Source organism: Manacus candei, unplaced genomic scaffold, assembly GCF_025592945.1.
Source record: "Manacus candei isolate 608988 ecotype Guabito, Panama unplaced genomic scaffold, ASM2559294v1 h1tg000057l, whole genome shotgun sequence".
NCBI classification, from domain to species: Eukaryota; Metazoa; Chordata; class Aves; order Passeriformes; family Pipridae; genus Manacus; species Manacus candei.
The window spans coordinates 4,187,664-4,202,551 of NW_026138105.1; the positions used below are offsets into that span (position 1 = coordinate 4,187,664).

Here is a 14,888-nt window from a genome sequence, read left to right on the forward strand (position 1 = left end):
GGCAGCAACCAGGGAAATGAATGGAATATGTTTGGATAAGTTTGAGTTCAAGGATATTTCTGTCAGACTTGAATGCGCCAGTTGATGTGTGTTTATTTTTGGGATGCGGGGGGAAAATGAAGTTTTCCTGTAGGCTTTATTAAAGCATGGAGTGGAATATGTCAGGCAAGATTTAAAACGAAATAGCCTATTGTTTCCCGAGGTGTTTTCAATCAGGAAGCCTTGCAGTTGGTTTCCCCTCCCCTCCATCTGCAGTGCTGAAGCCTGTGAAACACATCCAGTGCTCTCTGTGATACCTGACTCCCTTATCTCTGCACTCCTCTGAATTGCATAATGTTTTCCAGCCCTGGAAAATCACGCTTTGCCCGTGACAAAATTATTTCCTGTCTGTTTGTGAACTTTTGTGCCAGCCCTGTTATGAATTTGAAGTGAGTGGTGTAGGAAAGCACAGGAGGGAGGTACCTGTTTGCCTGCAGGTGCTGGGCAGGCAGGACCCCAGCCTGGCTCTCACAGGGATGCTCTGCTTTGCAGTCGGGTGTGAGTGCACTGGTGTGAGCTCCAGGCACCTCAATACTGAGCTTTTCTAAAGCTGTACTAGGGAGGGTTTAAACACCACTAAGTCAGGCTCATAAGCAACTGAGTCTGCCTGGCTGTCTTCTGGTTAAATAGGAGTAACTCTGATTCCAGAGAGGATTATGCAGTTGGGAAGTAGCAGTGTCTCTCTAGTGAAGTGATTTTCAAAATGAGAGTTGTAGAATCACAGAAGGGTTTGGGTTGGAAGGGACCTTAAAGCCCATCTCATTCCACCCCCTGCCATGGGCAGCGACACCTTCTACTAGCCCAGGTTGCTCCAAGCCCTCTCCAACCTGACCTTGGACACTTCCAGGGATGGGACAACCACAGCTTCTCTGGGCAACCTGTGCCAGGGCCTCCCCACCATTATAGTAAAGAATTTCTTCATAATGTCTGGTCTAAGTCATTCCCCCTTGTCACAGCACTCCCTGCCTTTGTGAAAAGTCCCTCTCCAGAGGACGCCACTTTAAAAAAAGAAATGAATTAAAGCTGGGAATGGTCTGCACTTTTCATTTTCTGGGGTGTCAGTGGCTTTATTTTGTTATTTCAGTGGGTTTGGTACCAGCCCTTTCTGTCAGCTGAGTCAGGGGACATGGTGACAGGGCACAGTCCCCTGGGACAGGGGAGGCTGAGCCCAGCCCTGGTGTGGGAGTGACTCCAGCTCATGGGCTGTTCTGGTCACACAGGGTGGTGCCTCCTCCTCCTCTCCTGCTCACTGAGCAGCCCTGGAGGAGCTGACATCTGTGACAGTCCCCTGGGATCCTTATTCCCAGTGCACCCACCTCCCTGTGCCCCTCTGTGCAGCAGGATATGACAAGAACCAACAGATAAAAAAGGTCTTGCTTCACAAGACAGGAATGAGTTCAAAAAGCAGCAAGAAGTCAGGACAAGCTGCCTTTTCTTCTGGCTCAGTAAAGGGAGAGACAGTAGTCAGGGTGTCCTGCAGACCCCACTCCTGACCTTGGCAGAGTCCTGCAAACAGTGGCTGTGTCATGTTCCTCCTTCTGGCTCCTCTCTTGTCCATAGCAAGAGATTTTTTTCAGTCTTGAGTCACTAGTAAGTGAAAAAGGGGGGAAAATACCATTTTAGATAGATAGATAGATGGATGGATGGATGGATGTGGCAGCTACTTGTCATCTCCAAAGTGTCCCCAAGTATTAGGGGTTGTGTGAGGGTGTGGAGAGGCAGGATGGGCTGTTTTATAAAGACAGGAACATAAAATGTCAGTGGAAATGTAGGGGAATAATGTAATGGATTTATAAGTTTTAAATGCCTTCCCCAAACTGCTGTGCAGGCTGTCACTAAAATGGAAAATAGATATAAGGTTGTATAATGTATCCACAAAGTAGTGTGTGATTTAACAGCAGCTCTTACCATTTGCATGGGAACAGGCTGCAATTGCTAAAATCAGAGGGGAAGCTTAAAGTCCTGATGGTTGATGGTGGATATGGTTGTAAAGAGCAAAATTCTGCTCGCTGGGGTTGATTAATTCTATATGGCAAAAGATATAAGATGAAGTGCTCTGCATACTGGGATCAACTGCTGTGGGAAGAAATATAGGAGCTTTTTTTTTTTTTTTTTTTGCCTTGACTGGCAAGCTCTCAGTCCTGAGACACTGGAGTTTGCTGCCCTCAGTTTTAGGGTTCTGAACACACAAAATCCTGACAGCTCTGTTCCCCCTCAGTGGGAAAGCTCACTGGAACGTATCAGATGTATGGGAAGGCTGAATGGATATATCAGCTGTGCTTTGAGCAGAATATTCTGTCCTGTTAATTTATTTATTTAAGAGGATTAAAGAGAATCTGAACAGCCATCCAGGGGTCCCAAAGGATTTTAGTAGTGGAGGACAAGGGCCATTTCAGTGAAGTCATGAGATCTTTATCATGGTTTGTTCTTGTATTAAGCTTGTGGCCTTGTGATTGTGCCATAATATGTCCTTCCAGAGGAACTCCTCAAACCAAAGTATAATTTATCACTTTGCTTGATGGTCCATTTCACTGTTTAATTGCCACATTTTTAACAATATGAACCCTCTTTTTGCATAGGGATCTTTTTAACCTCTAATTTTCAACCACACCTGCTGATAATTTTATTTCAAAAAGCACAGGACAAAGCCCTCTCTTCTCCCACTGTGCAAAGAAGGAGTAAAATTCACCAAACTTCTCTGGTTGCAAGAAATCCTCTGGGCTTTTGGAAAAATCCAAGTGGGTTAAGGGGGGATTATTTTTGTTATTTTTTTAATTATGTGTTTTCTTCTGAAGAAACATTTGCAGTGGAAAATAACCTTGTGCTTCCTAGTTTAGTTAATTCCTCTGCTGTGGTCTCTCCCTTCCCTGTTAAAGTTTTATAAGCCCTTGTAAGAGAAGTTTTGCAGACAATGACAGTTAGCAAAGCATTCCCATCTCCCTGGAAAATTGTGTTAAATTGGGCTCTGTGAAGGAGAGAAGAGCTGTAGATATTATATATCTACATCCCTGTGGTGGTTAACACAGCTCGGTGATTTCAAGGAGTTAATATTCCAAGGTTTAAAATGGGTGAAAAACAGAAAGAAGGATGGAATAAGAGGGGATGCCTCTGGTTAGTAGGGCACTGGCATAGTTTGGATGCTGTATCACGTATTTATATAGATTATAAAGGATATAAATAATTAAGATCCAGCAGTGAACTCACTAACAATCCCATTTCTTACAGTGATCTGTTCTTATTTGATTCCCCACAGTCTATCACAGCAATTATATATCACTGAACACCTGGAAATTAAACATGTAAAGCCTTTTTTGATAACTTCCTGTAGACTTGAACTTGTACTGTTGACTTGGTTTACACTTTACACAGAATTTAGACTCATGTAGCCAAATTTTGCAGAGGATTTGAATCCTCTGTGCTCCTCCTGAGTGTGTGATTCCTGTCCAGCTGAAGGCTCCTGGGCTCAGTGTTCTGTCCCTCCTGTGCTGGTGGGAATGTGCCTGTCCTTTTCCTTCGGAGTTCCTTCACCATCTGACTTGCTGATTTCTCCAGATTTGCTTCTCTCATTGCTTCAGTTTGAGAAGTGTTTCATTAACTCCATGAAGGAGATTCCCAGAAAGATTTAGCATTTATTAATGTGTATTTCTTTGCCTGGTTTTGCTGTGTTTGGAACCATTGTAGTGTTGGCCACTAAAAGCTTTCCTTGGGATCATCAAGTTCTGCTGGAGCCAATATGTAAACTCTCCATTCCATATGTAAACATGGGACAGACATTCCAGTTTGTAGAGGAAAGGCAACTTTCCACTTAAGGCAGTGCCTGGTGTGCAGGAGATAACAGGAGGGTGGTTAAAAAACATAGAGTTTCAATCCTGTGAGAAATTTCCTCATCTTTGTATTTGCATTTATTCTACATCAGAGTGCAAATAAATATTTTCAATATTTCCAGTCAGAATTATATTCTCAAATATATTTCTGAGTATTTTCCTGTTTGTTTTCTTTGTAGGTTTTTAAACATTTAAATTATTAATATTGTTTCTTTTTCTTTTTTCCCCAGAAAGCACAAGTATTAGATGACATGACTTGTCTTTAAAATAGATTTTTTTATTATAATTTAGAACAGCTGCTTTCTAGCGATTGAGTCATCTCATTTTTTTTGATTAGAATCTCTTGTTTGTTTTGTAATGAAATGCTTTGACACTTGGAACAAGAAATTAAGATAAATACTCAGCATAGGAACCACAAGAGCAGGTGTTTTTTTTTTCCAGCATCCTTCTTGTTCCAGGAAAGTATTTCTTCTCCAGACATGTTTTTGTGCTTTTATAAATGACTCCAAAGTTTGAAATTTCCGTGGTTTCTTCTTGAAAATTTTTCACTCTCTAGTTCCCCGCAGTTTCCCTTGCTTCAGAAAATTTAGTTTAAATCAGTTAAGAGGAGTGGCAATTCCTTAGTGTCTTCCTTTCAGCTGGTTATAATTTGGTGCAGGATACACTTACACGTGAAAAAGAACATATAAGTGATGTATTGCAGCATCTTTATTTCTATAGGAGAACTCTCCTGGCACAGGGACGTGGATTCACACAGATCCATACTGAGTGATCTCATGATCCATCATGAGTAGCTCAGATACTCCAGTGAGGAAGTACCACTGACTGGAGGTGATGGTGGCACACTGTGAGGAGTGCTGCAGGGATGGCTGGGGAGCCTGAGGCTGGCAGAGCATGGATTGTGCCAGGGCAGGAGGGAGCAGCCATCCCCCACTGCAGGAGATGCTGCTGGCAAGGGCAGCTGGGATGCAGCTGAAGTGGCAGCTGCTGCAGCTCAGCTGGGAGGTCCGTGGAGGGATAGACTGAGACAGAGCTCTCAGATGTTAATCCACACTCAGGGTAGCATTAATATCCAAGAAACAGCAGGTATCTCACTTGGCAGAGAGAAATGATGGTGATTTTCCCTGTTTGCCTCCTTTTCCAAGTGGAGGGCTCTGTGTTCAGGGCTGCTTCATCTGCTTCACCTGGGGCTTTGCTGCTCGACCATCAGCACTCAGCAACCACAGAAATCCAGTCCCTCAACCACAAAAATGTGTCACAAATGGCCATGTGGAGACTCCCAGCTCATGGTGGTCATGACAAGGGTCATCACAGAGGTGGGCCACGGGCTCTCCTGGCAGTGTCTGTGTACACTTTCCTCCCCACTTCAACCCCTCTTGAGGGAGGCAGAGAAGAGCTCGAGGCTGACTCTGCTGAGAGCAAGAACTGGTCACTGTATTTCTTACAGTGATCTGTTCTTATTTGATTCCCCACAGTCTGTCACAGCAATTATATATCACTGAACACCTGGAAATTAAACATAGAAAGCCTTTTTTGATAGCTTCCTGTAGACTTGAACTTGTACTGTTGACTTGGTTTACGTTTTACACAGAATCTGGACTCATGTAGCCAAATTTTGGGATTTGAATCATCCTCCTGAGTATGTAATGTCTGTCCAGCTGAAGGCTCCTGAAGGGCTCAGTGTTCTGTCCCTCTTGTGCTGTTGGGAATGTGCCTGTCCTTTATCCTTCTGAGTTCCTTCACCATCTGACTGTGCTGGCACCATCAGTCTCTTATTTATCCTGTTACTATTAAAACCTCCCCTTTTTAAACATTGGCTATTTATTTTTCCTGAAAATGCAACATTTTCCTCCTGTCACGAGACAAACGACTTAAAAATTTTCAAAGGCTCTTTCAAGCAAAGCTGGGAATTAGATTCTTGTGGAGACCTTCATAAAAAATTGAAGACTTCGTGTATTAACATACATTGATTTATTCATAGTGTTTCACTACAAATAAGTGAGGATCCCATAATATCAGGAAAGGTTAGGAGAGCAGCAGAGCACAGTGTATTATATTGACAGCTCTACTGAAACTGAGCTGCCTTTGGATTGAATTTGGAAGGCAGGCAAGGAATTGGCTGGTAAATAAGTCATGAGTTTTGCTTGCAAGTGTCTGTATATCCAGTGGGTTTCCTTGGGTGGGATGATGGAGCTGGAGCAGGATTTCAAAGGCGTGTTTGCAGTGTGGATTCCTCTCCAGGTGCACTGGCACCAGCTACAGGTGTATTCCTGACACCTCTCCAGGTCCAGAACCCTCCTGGCTTATTCTCTCAGGTGTAAACCACATGTAAATCTGCACTCCGAGGCTCAGAGTGAGGGGAGGGAAAGGATGTCAGTGGCTGGCTTACAATAAAGGCAAAAAGAAGGGCTTTTATCTAAAGACTTGGTGATATTTATTTCATTTAAATGTACAGTTTCATTTCGGCGTGTTCTCTCAGCACAGGAAAAGACTTACAAAGCCTTTGTTGCTGCCATTGTTTTCAGCTGCCTTATGAGAAGATGATTTGCCAAAAGAAAATGTGGTAAAGATGATTTTCCAAAGGAAAACGTATCCATGTTTGCACCGAGGGTTTTCAGATGCTGGGGGGGATTGTGTGGGAAATTCTCCTGGTAATTGTGCCGGTCGTGCTGTGTGCTCTGATTTGACTACAGAAGTTCTGAGATTTGGAATAAAAAAGCAGTTCATTGCATCTTTTGTTGTGGATCAACCCATGCTGAGGTTTGAGTGGAGAGAAAAGATTAGTTTTTCCCTAAGTAAAATTGCCACGTTGGGATGCAAATACAGAGCTGCTCACCAGAGATACTGAAATTATCCCTGCCCTTGTGTTTTCAACATCTGATTTCAAGAGATGGCAAACAGGGGAGCAAAAATAGGCCCCTTATCACCTTCCTTTCCTTGTTCTTCATTTGCAGATTACATACAAGGCCGTTGGGTCCCTGGATCCCAGTGCTGACCTGTCCAGCCAAAGGGGGAAAGTGTTCAAGCTGAGGAATGAGACCCACCACCTGTTTGTAGGATTATACCCAGGGACCACATATTCCTTCACCATCAAAGCCAGCACAGTCAAGGGCTTTGGGCCACCCATCACCACTCGGATTGCAACTAAAATTTCAGGTACTGCTTTGAAGAAATAAAAAATAAACCTCTTTCCAGTGCTTTGTTCTTTAGATCTAAAGCTGGTGCATAAAACAATTAAGAATATTCAACTCAGTGTCTCTCCCAATTTCATAGGGCAGATTTTTAAACCTGTGTTTGATCTGGTAACAAATGCAGTGGTTAATTTGTGGGTATCTTAAATGTTTTTGTGGAGTGTTTTAAATGAGAATCATCATTAGTTGTACAAATGAGCTACCTCTATAATAATTATTGTCAGCATTATCTGCCTGGATGGGGAAGCTCCTTCAGTAATGTGGTTTTTATTTTCAGAATGCACCAAGATGGATGTAATGAAGTAATGGAATTAATAGTGCAGAGAGACTAAAAATAAAGGAGGAAAGCTGTTTTCATTGGGGTTTTTATGAGTAAGAGCAGAGGGAGGGCTTGAGGTAGGCAGACAAGAATATGAAAGGCACTAAAATAAGGAGGCATTGCAAAGAGAACATGTGAAAAAACAAAGAGGAGACTTAGGCTAGTTATCAGAAAAGGGATGGTAGAGGTGATATTGGGCAGATATATGTTGATTTTAATTTTAACATTTAGTTGATTGCACTAAAATAGCTTTTCTAACAGAGAGAAGTGCTGACATTTTTTTGAACTACCTTAACTGGTTTTTTTTTCAGTAAAGCCAAAATAAACATTTGGGACATTCAGGACACTTGGAATGCTTAAAATTAGGGCTGAGTGCTGTAGGAAAGAGGGCACAACAGTGTGTGTTTTCCACTGCCCTTTTTCAAAATTGGTTAATAAAAGCAAATTGTGAGCAATAAGTGACAGGGTAAACTTGAAGGAAGTAAAATGCATCCCCTTCTTCTGCTGACCATCTGCAGGGTTTGAACCCTTAACATTCAGTCCAAAAGCCCTAAATTACTTGAAGTAAAGCCATTAAGTGTCCAAAGAGCTGCATGGACTGTTGGGGTTTGTGCAGCCCTGCTGTGAAGGGACAGCACTGTGTGCACTCTACTCCTTTGTGACCAGAGAAGTAAAATAGCTCAACAATGGTAGTGCTTTTCCCCTCTGATTCTCTTCCTTTGAATTTTATTATTCCATGAGTGCTCAAGTTGTGTTGGAAGCCTGCATGACTACTACCTGTATGCACACTTGGTTTATTGTCTTTTTTTCCTGCCACCTGTGGAATACCTGGGTCACAATAGCTGGGTGCAAACTCCATGCAAGCGTTAGGATGGTCTCTGACATTGGATTATCTCATTGCATGGTCAAATTTGTGACATTTGCATTTTCCAAGTAATTTGGAAATGACTGTTCAACTTGCTCTAAAAGGCAGTCTCAAGGTTATTTGGGAGAAGAAGGATTTTTGCACTGACTGGAATGTCCTTGTAAGTCTGTATGTGTTTGAAAACAGAAAGACATCTGTGCTGTAGCAATATGTGAGCATATTTGTTTATATGGGTGGACACATTTGTTTACATCTCAATCCCAACTGAGTAGCAGAATTTCTCAGGACTTTTCTTTGGGCAGGAACACAGGCATTCATTCATCTGATGAGCAGGGCTTGCTATTTTAGGGACATCTCTGCCAATTGTGGGTTGAGTGAGGTGCCACACACCTATTCTGTGTGGAGCACACAAGAAAACTACTGTATCTTATTCTGCTGTCCTGTGACTAGCACAGACCAGGATCACTGGATTATTTATTCTCCATGCCCTTAGCTGGGCCTGGCAAGACCTATTTCTTCCATTTACTTTTCAGCTATACAGTGTCTGACAGTAAGATTATTATTGTCTGTGGCAGGTGCAGTGATCACACAGTGGGTGATTGAACAGGTCTGAGAGGTGTCCAAGGTAGCCAACAGCTAATCCAGAAACAATTCAGTGGCACCAGTGCAGTGCTGCACTTGGGGCAGAAGCTTCAGAGCAGAATGGTGGAGGCTGCAAAGGCAGAGCCCAGCCTTGTTGTGGTGTCCAAACTGGCCTTGCCATCTCCAAGCTGTGGCTGCCCCATCCCTGGGAGTGTCCCAGGCCAGGTTGGACAGGGCTTGGAGCAACCTGGGATGGTGGAAGGTGTCCCTGCCCAGGACAGGGGGTTGGAACAAAAGGATCTTTGAGTTCCCTTCCAACCCAAATCAGTCTGTGATCTCCAGCATCTGTGGTGATCTCTAGTACAGAAGACCACTGGTGATATGTGTCTTCTTTAAATGTCTCACTGCTTCCCCTTGATGCAGAGCACCTTATTTCAGAGAAATCCTCCTGAAGGAGTTGGCATTCATTCTTCCCTGGCTTATTGACAGGGAAGTCAGTAGCTGAGCTGATAATAGCAGCCCCATTCTTGACAGTTTTCAGGCATTTAGATAAAAATCCTGATTGTAAACAGGATTACAGTGGAAATCACCATGAGAGGATTAAATATGGGATCCCCCACAGTGCAGCCTGCCCTTGTGAGTTACAGGTGAACTATTTGTGTGAATTCTTCTGTTTGCTTTGTACTTTAAAGATACTTGAACCAAACTTGCATCTTTGGAACAGACTTGATACTGCTCTGACCTCGTGATCTCTTCAGTTCTTACACAGTAAAATTTGTCCCAAATAGATGAATTTGTCCCAAACAGGAAGGAAAAAGTAATAAGTAAAATATGTTTCCTAAGGAAAATTTCTACTTTCATGGAATGATCCTAAGAGAAGATAACAAAGCAGAAGTAGAAACTAAAGTTTGACTGAGTGTGAATATTCCTTGGGTTTCTGTATTGCTTTGGAAAACATGTCAGGGAAGGGATGGGGATGCCATGGCTGGGAACTGCCTGAGGGCAGCCCTGGAATCTGTGCAGCTGCCTGTTGAGTCAGCATCACTAAAGCACTGGGGTAAAATGTCACGGGTTTGGGTGCAAAAATAACCTGGCTAATTTGTGCTACTCTCTTTTCATCTTCTGTGCTCCATAACACACCCTCCAGCTAATCAAGGGGGCACAGCTTAAGTCTCTGTATTAACAACTCTTAAGATGGGAGAAGGCTAATCCACTGACCAGAAAAGATTCAGGATTCCTGGGTGCTTTCCTCAGCTCTGCCACTGACTCACTCCTCTTGAGTGTTTTTTTTTATCATGTCCGTTTTTCTTTCTTCCCCCATAAAATGGAAGGAATGATCCCACCTCAAAGCATTACTAAATCTTAAAAATTCAAAGCCACCTTGAAGATTTTCAAAGCCAGCTTGAAGATCCAGGGGGGCCAATTCCCGTTTAATTTGAAGAGAAAAAGAGCGTCCAAATATTTAAGCAGTTTTGGTAACTCTGGTCGTAACACCTGGGAGTATTTTGGTATTTCATTTGAGGAATGTGAAATGGTCTGCAGGAAGTGTTAACCTGAGTGAATGAGTGGTGTGTTCCTAACGTGTCCCTGCTCTGCTGCAGCGCCGTCGATGCCGGAGTACGACACGGACTCGCCCCTCAACGAGACCGACACCACCATCACCGTGATGCTGAAGCCTGCTCAGTCCCGGGGAGCACCTGTCAGGTGGGTGTTTTGTCTTCTCTCTTCACAGCTCCCCCCCCTTCTCCTTCCTCCCCAGGCTTCCCTCACGCCTCTCTCGTCCTCCTCTGATAATGGAGCTGCTGAAAGCCAGCGCTGACTAAAAGGCCAACTCGGCTGTTGATTCTGCCTTTCACAGTCTCCTTTTATAAACGCCTCAGCCTCCTTGCCTCCTGCTGTTAACCTCCAGGAAGGACTGCTGCTGGCACTGTGCAGGGTTATTACCCTCTCAGCAGCACTTCAGATGCCTCTGCAGGGCTGGAGCACAGCAGGACGTGGGGCTGGGTACTGAGTGGTGCTGTGGGAAGGTGGAGGAGGCTCCAGGTCTTCATCCTGCCCTCTCTTCCATGGTGAACAAGGCCTGTCTGTAAGTACTGTAGGAATGCCTGAACTGTCTTCAATGCTTGCAGATGCATTTGTGCAGTTTCTGGGTCTGACCTCACTTCTCACACACATAATCCAGCTGTTGCTGCTGGGCTGGTGGTACAGTGAAGGAATGAATCTGGTGCAGAGAAAAGGAGTTCTGATTTAGTGAGGCTTTGCTAGTGTAGGTAAGCAGGTCCTGCTGACAGAGCAGGGGATTTACAGAATTACACAACCACAGAATCATTTAAGTTGGGAAAGCTTTGACCCTTCACCACCTTGTAGACTAGACCAGAGCACTGAGTGCCATGTCCAGTTGTTGGACACTTTCAGGGATGGGGACTCCACAGCCTCCCTAGGCAGCCTGTTCCAGTGCTTGACAACCCTTTCCATGAAGAAATTCTTCCTGATATCCAACTTGAGCCTCCCCTGGTGCAGCTTGAGACCATTTCCTCTTGTCTATCCCTGTGTCCTGGGAGCAGAGCATGACCACCATCTGGCTCCCCTCTCCTGTCAGGGAATTGCAGAGCCAGAAGGTCCCCCCTGAGCCTCCTTTTCTCCAGGGTGAGTCCCCCCAGCTCCCTCAGCAGCTTCTGGTGCTCCAACCCCTTCCCCAACTCCATTCCCTTCTCTGGACTCTCTCCAGCCCCTCAATGTCTTTCTCACAGTGAGGGGCCCAGAACTGGACACAGCACTCAAGGTACAGCCTCAGCAGTGCCCAGTACAGGGGTGCAGTCACTTCCCTGGTCATCTGGGGGCAGGGAGCTGCCCAGGAACCTGGGGAATAGAAAAAAACATTTCTTCTGGCTGACTCTGAGCTGGGCCCTGCTCTTAATGATGAGATGCTGGACTGGGACACTCCCTGACTGTGGAACATGGCTTAGAGGTCTGTGCTTTGTCACTCTCTTCCATCGGGGTGGGTTTGTACATGGAGAAAAGGCACCAGCACAGATGAGCAAAGTTCCCTTCTGAGCTGGCACTGCCTTATCTGTCACTGGCAGAAGTGCCAGTTGGCCATTCATCCTTCCCCTCATCCTGCCACTCCTCCTGCCAGGTTTCTCAACTGAGAGCAGCAACTGGAATCACTTAGAAAAGCAGTGGGTCCTGCTTTGCAGTGGTATCCAGCAGGTATCCATGACCTCCCTGTGGGATCTTCAGGCTTTTACCTCCAGTTTTCACAAGAGACCTTGGAAGCTTTTTCCATGCCTGGTATTTTAAAAAACCTCTAGTTCCTTCTTTCCAAGTGACCAGGACTTCTGTGCCTCACTGACAGGTTCTTAGTGCTTTTGAAGGATGTATTCAGGAGCAGATTGCTCAGAGGTAAACTGCTGGATTTAATGAAATATCCTACATGGCTTGGTGGTCCAGCCTGTGTCACAGCTTTCCCCCAGATTGCATTGACAGGCTCAGGAAAAAAGTCTGCTCTTTAAGACTTGCACCATCCATTCTCTAGCTTTTCTGAGGAATGTATTTCAAAGTTTCCCTTTCAATCTCTGCTACTCCATATGAGCAAATTTAGGAGCCTATTTTCTGAGTCCTTTAGGGATGTTTTTCTGCTGGAAAAGAGCAGTAAAATCACACAGCTCTGTTTTGTTTTATTTCTTTATATGGGGGAACATTCCTGTATCTCGTTTTACCACCTGCTGTCTTAACAGTGTTGCTATTTTGTCTTTTTATTGAAAAGTCTTGTGATTTTTCTCAAAGTCGATTTACTGCAGTTTAACTGCATTCAGTGAATAATGCCTTTGCCAGCAAATGCATCTGTATATAAAATTGGTAGAGATTTTTTATAAATTTTCACTCAGGTTTCTTTAATTGCATCGTAGGCCATTATACACATGTTTGCAGAGAGGGCAATATTTACATGCCACATCTAAGTGATAAAATTATTTCCTATTATGAGTCCATTTTATTGACTTACAGATGTGTGAATGGAAACCAGGACAGGCAGGGGGAGTAAAGGGGAGGAGGAATTTTAGCTTTTTATTAAATATGACAACCCGAGAATGCTGGAGTACCTTCCTCTGTGTAACCATCCAGACTGTTCCTAGTCTTGCCTTGACAAATCCAGTTATTCCAACCTTTATTTTCCCAACCTGTTCCCTTTTCTTCCAGTCTGTTCTGCACACTCCCATTTGTGAGATTCTCTCAAAATACCTATGCAGAAGCAGGTAACATTCCCTCAGAGTAGGGAATGTCAACAGCACCCAGCACATTACAGGAATAACACATGAATAACATACTATGAACTCCTTGGGACACTCTTAATTACACAAGAGTGAGGTGGTGGTTTATTCTCTTCAATGTTTTTAATTGTATTCAAGCTGAACTCAAATATATCTTTGTTTTTGTCTGGTCAGTTGTTCTGCCTTTTGGTTGTACATGGTTTATTTCTCTTTCACAAGTGTGGTATTTTCCAGTCATGTCTATTAAATGTGATAAAAAAAAATGTACTTTAAAAGTCTGCCACAAACTTAAGTGGCTTAGAGCCCCTCAAGGATGTGATGCCATCCTGTGCTCAGGTACTGAAGGCATTAAGACAAGCAGAGATTTAGGGCAATGTCTGAGCAATCTCTGTTGTGGGGCTGGTGAGCTGGAGTGATGTAGGGGTGTGACTCCAAGGTAGTATCCATCTATAAGATAGTTAAGTAACTTATTTTTGAGCTATTTCCTTCTGCTGTAGCACAGAGATGGAGCATGGTCTGCAAGAACGTTTTTAGAGTAATACTGTAGGATATTAAAAATAAGATTTGTTGTTTTTATCATTCATTTGAAAAGCAGACACACCAACTCCAAAGTCACTTTGAGCATTAAGACATTTCTGATGTTCCCCAGTGCTCGTGATAAATAATTTAAATGTGGTTGTTTATAAAATAACGACCATGAACTCTGCATTGTTAATGATCTATGGGTAACAGTGAAGACACTTTCATATGAACTAATAGCATTAATATAAACTTAGATAATCTTTGATCTATTTTGTCCTATTGCCAAAAGAAGCCTCAGCAAGCAGAAATGTTCTCCCTTGTGGCACAGGCACTGCATTGGTGCCTTTACTTTTCATGGTATAACCTGCAGAGCTTGACTCCACATTGCCCTTTAAAAATAACTTTTAGGTGTTCTTATATCAATCTAAACCCCATGAATGGTGCTGTGATTGATATGCTGAGGGCTGACATTCATCTATAATGCATTCACAAGAGCAAGGAAGAATGCAAGTGTTCTCAATCTTTACTCCTCAGCTCTTTCCTGAAAATCTCCAATGTGATTTTGAGGATATTTCTGCCTTTGAATGTGTTATTGTCAGGAGGGCTGAGTCAGTCCTGCATAGATTATTCACATATGACATCTTCAGACCTCTGTTTGAGGCTTTATATCCCACTCACTGCTTGGAAATACCACTGTGAGGGGTTTTATCCACACGATTCGTCCACTGGGCTGGTTTTTGGGTGTTGGATATTTGAAAGTCCATCTGGTTTATTAACACACCGTTGCTTCTGTCAGTCTACCTATACTGCTATTATGAAGAAAATCAAATTTCCAGAGCAGGTATTAGTTTAGAGGATTTCAGAGTTGGCATAAATGCTGCCCACAGGTGTGATTGCCATGCCCATACCCTGCTCTGAGTGCTGGAGCTGGAGGACACTGTAGGAGGATGTTAGAGAACAACCTGCAATTATGTTTTGGGGGGTTTCAGACAGCAGAGAACTTTTCTGTTGGAAGAAGATGGATTTAATCTCTTTATCTTCCTGCAGTTCTCAGAGATGTGTCAGTAAATAATCTGTGGTGTTCTTTTGTGTGCTGCCAGCACCCAGGTACAGGACAGTCTTTAGGCACCTGATCCCTGCACTGTGTAATATAATTGGAATTATATTACAGTATGATTGTATATTATATATACTATATATATATTATATACAGTATAATTATAAAACAGTATAATTGGAACAATCTTGTTTGACCTTTGCTCTTGCCTTTTTGCAGAT

The 14,888-nt window shown here is 43.4% G+C and overlaps 1 protein-coding gene across 1 annotated transcript in view; it reads left to right on the forward strand.

Moving 5' to 3' along the window:
• Nucleotides 1-14,888, forward strand: part of PTPRT (protein tyrosine phosphatase receptor type T) — a 457,975-nt gene that overhangs the window by 330,492 nt on the left and 112,595 nt on the right. Inside the window, exons 10-11 of the mRNA XM_051802833.1 lie at nucleotides 6,818-7,019; nucleotides 10,422-10,524. Of these exons, the coding sequence (XP_051658793.1) occupies nucleotides 6,818-7,019; nucleotides 10,422-10,524 (305 nt within the window). The remainder of the gene's footprint in view (nucleotides 1-6,817; nucleotides 7,020-10,421; nucleotides 10,525-14,888) is intronic.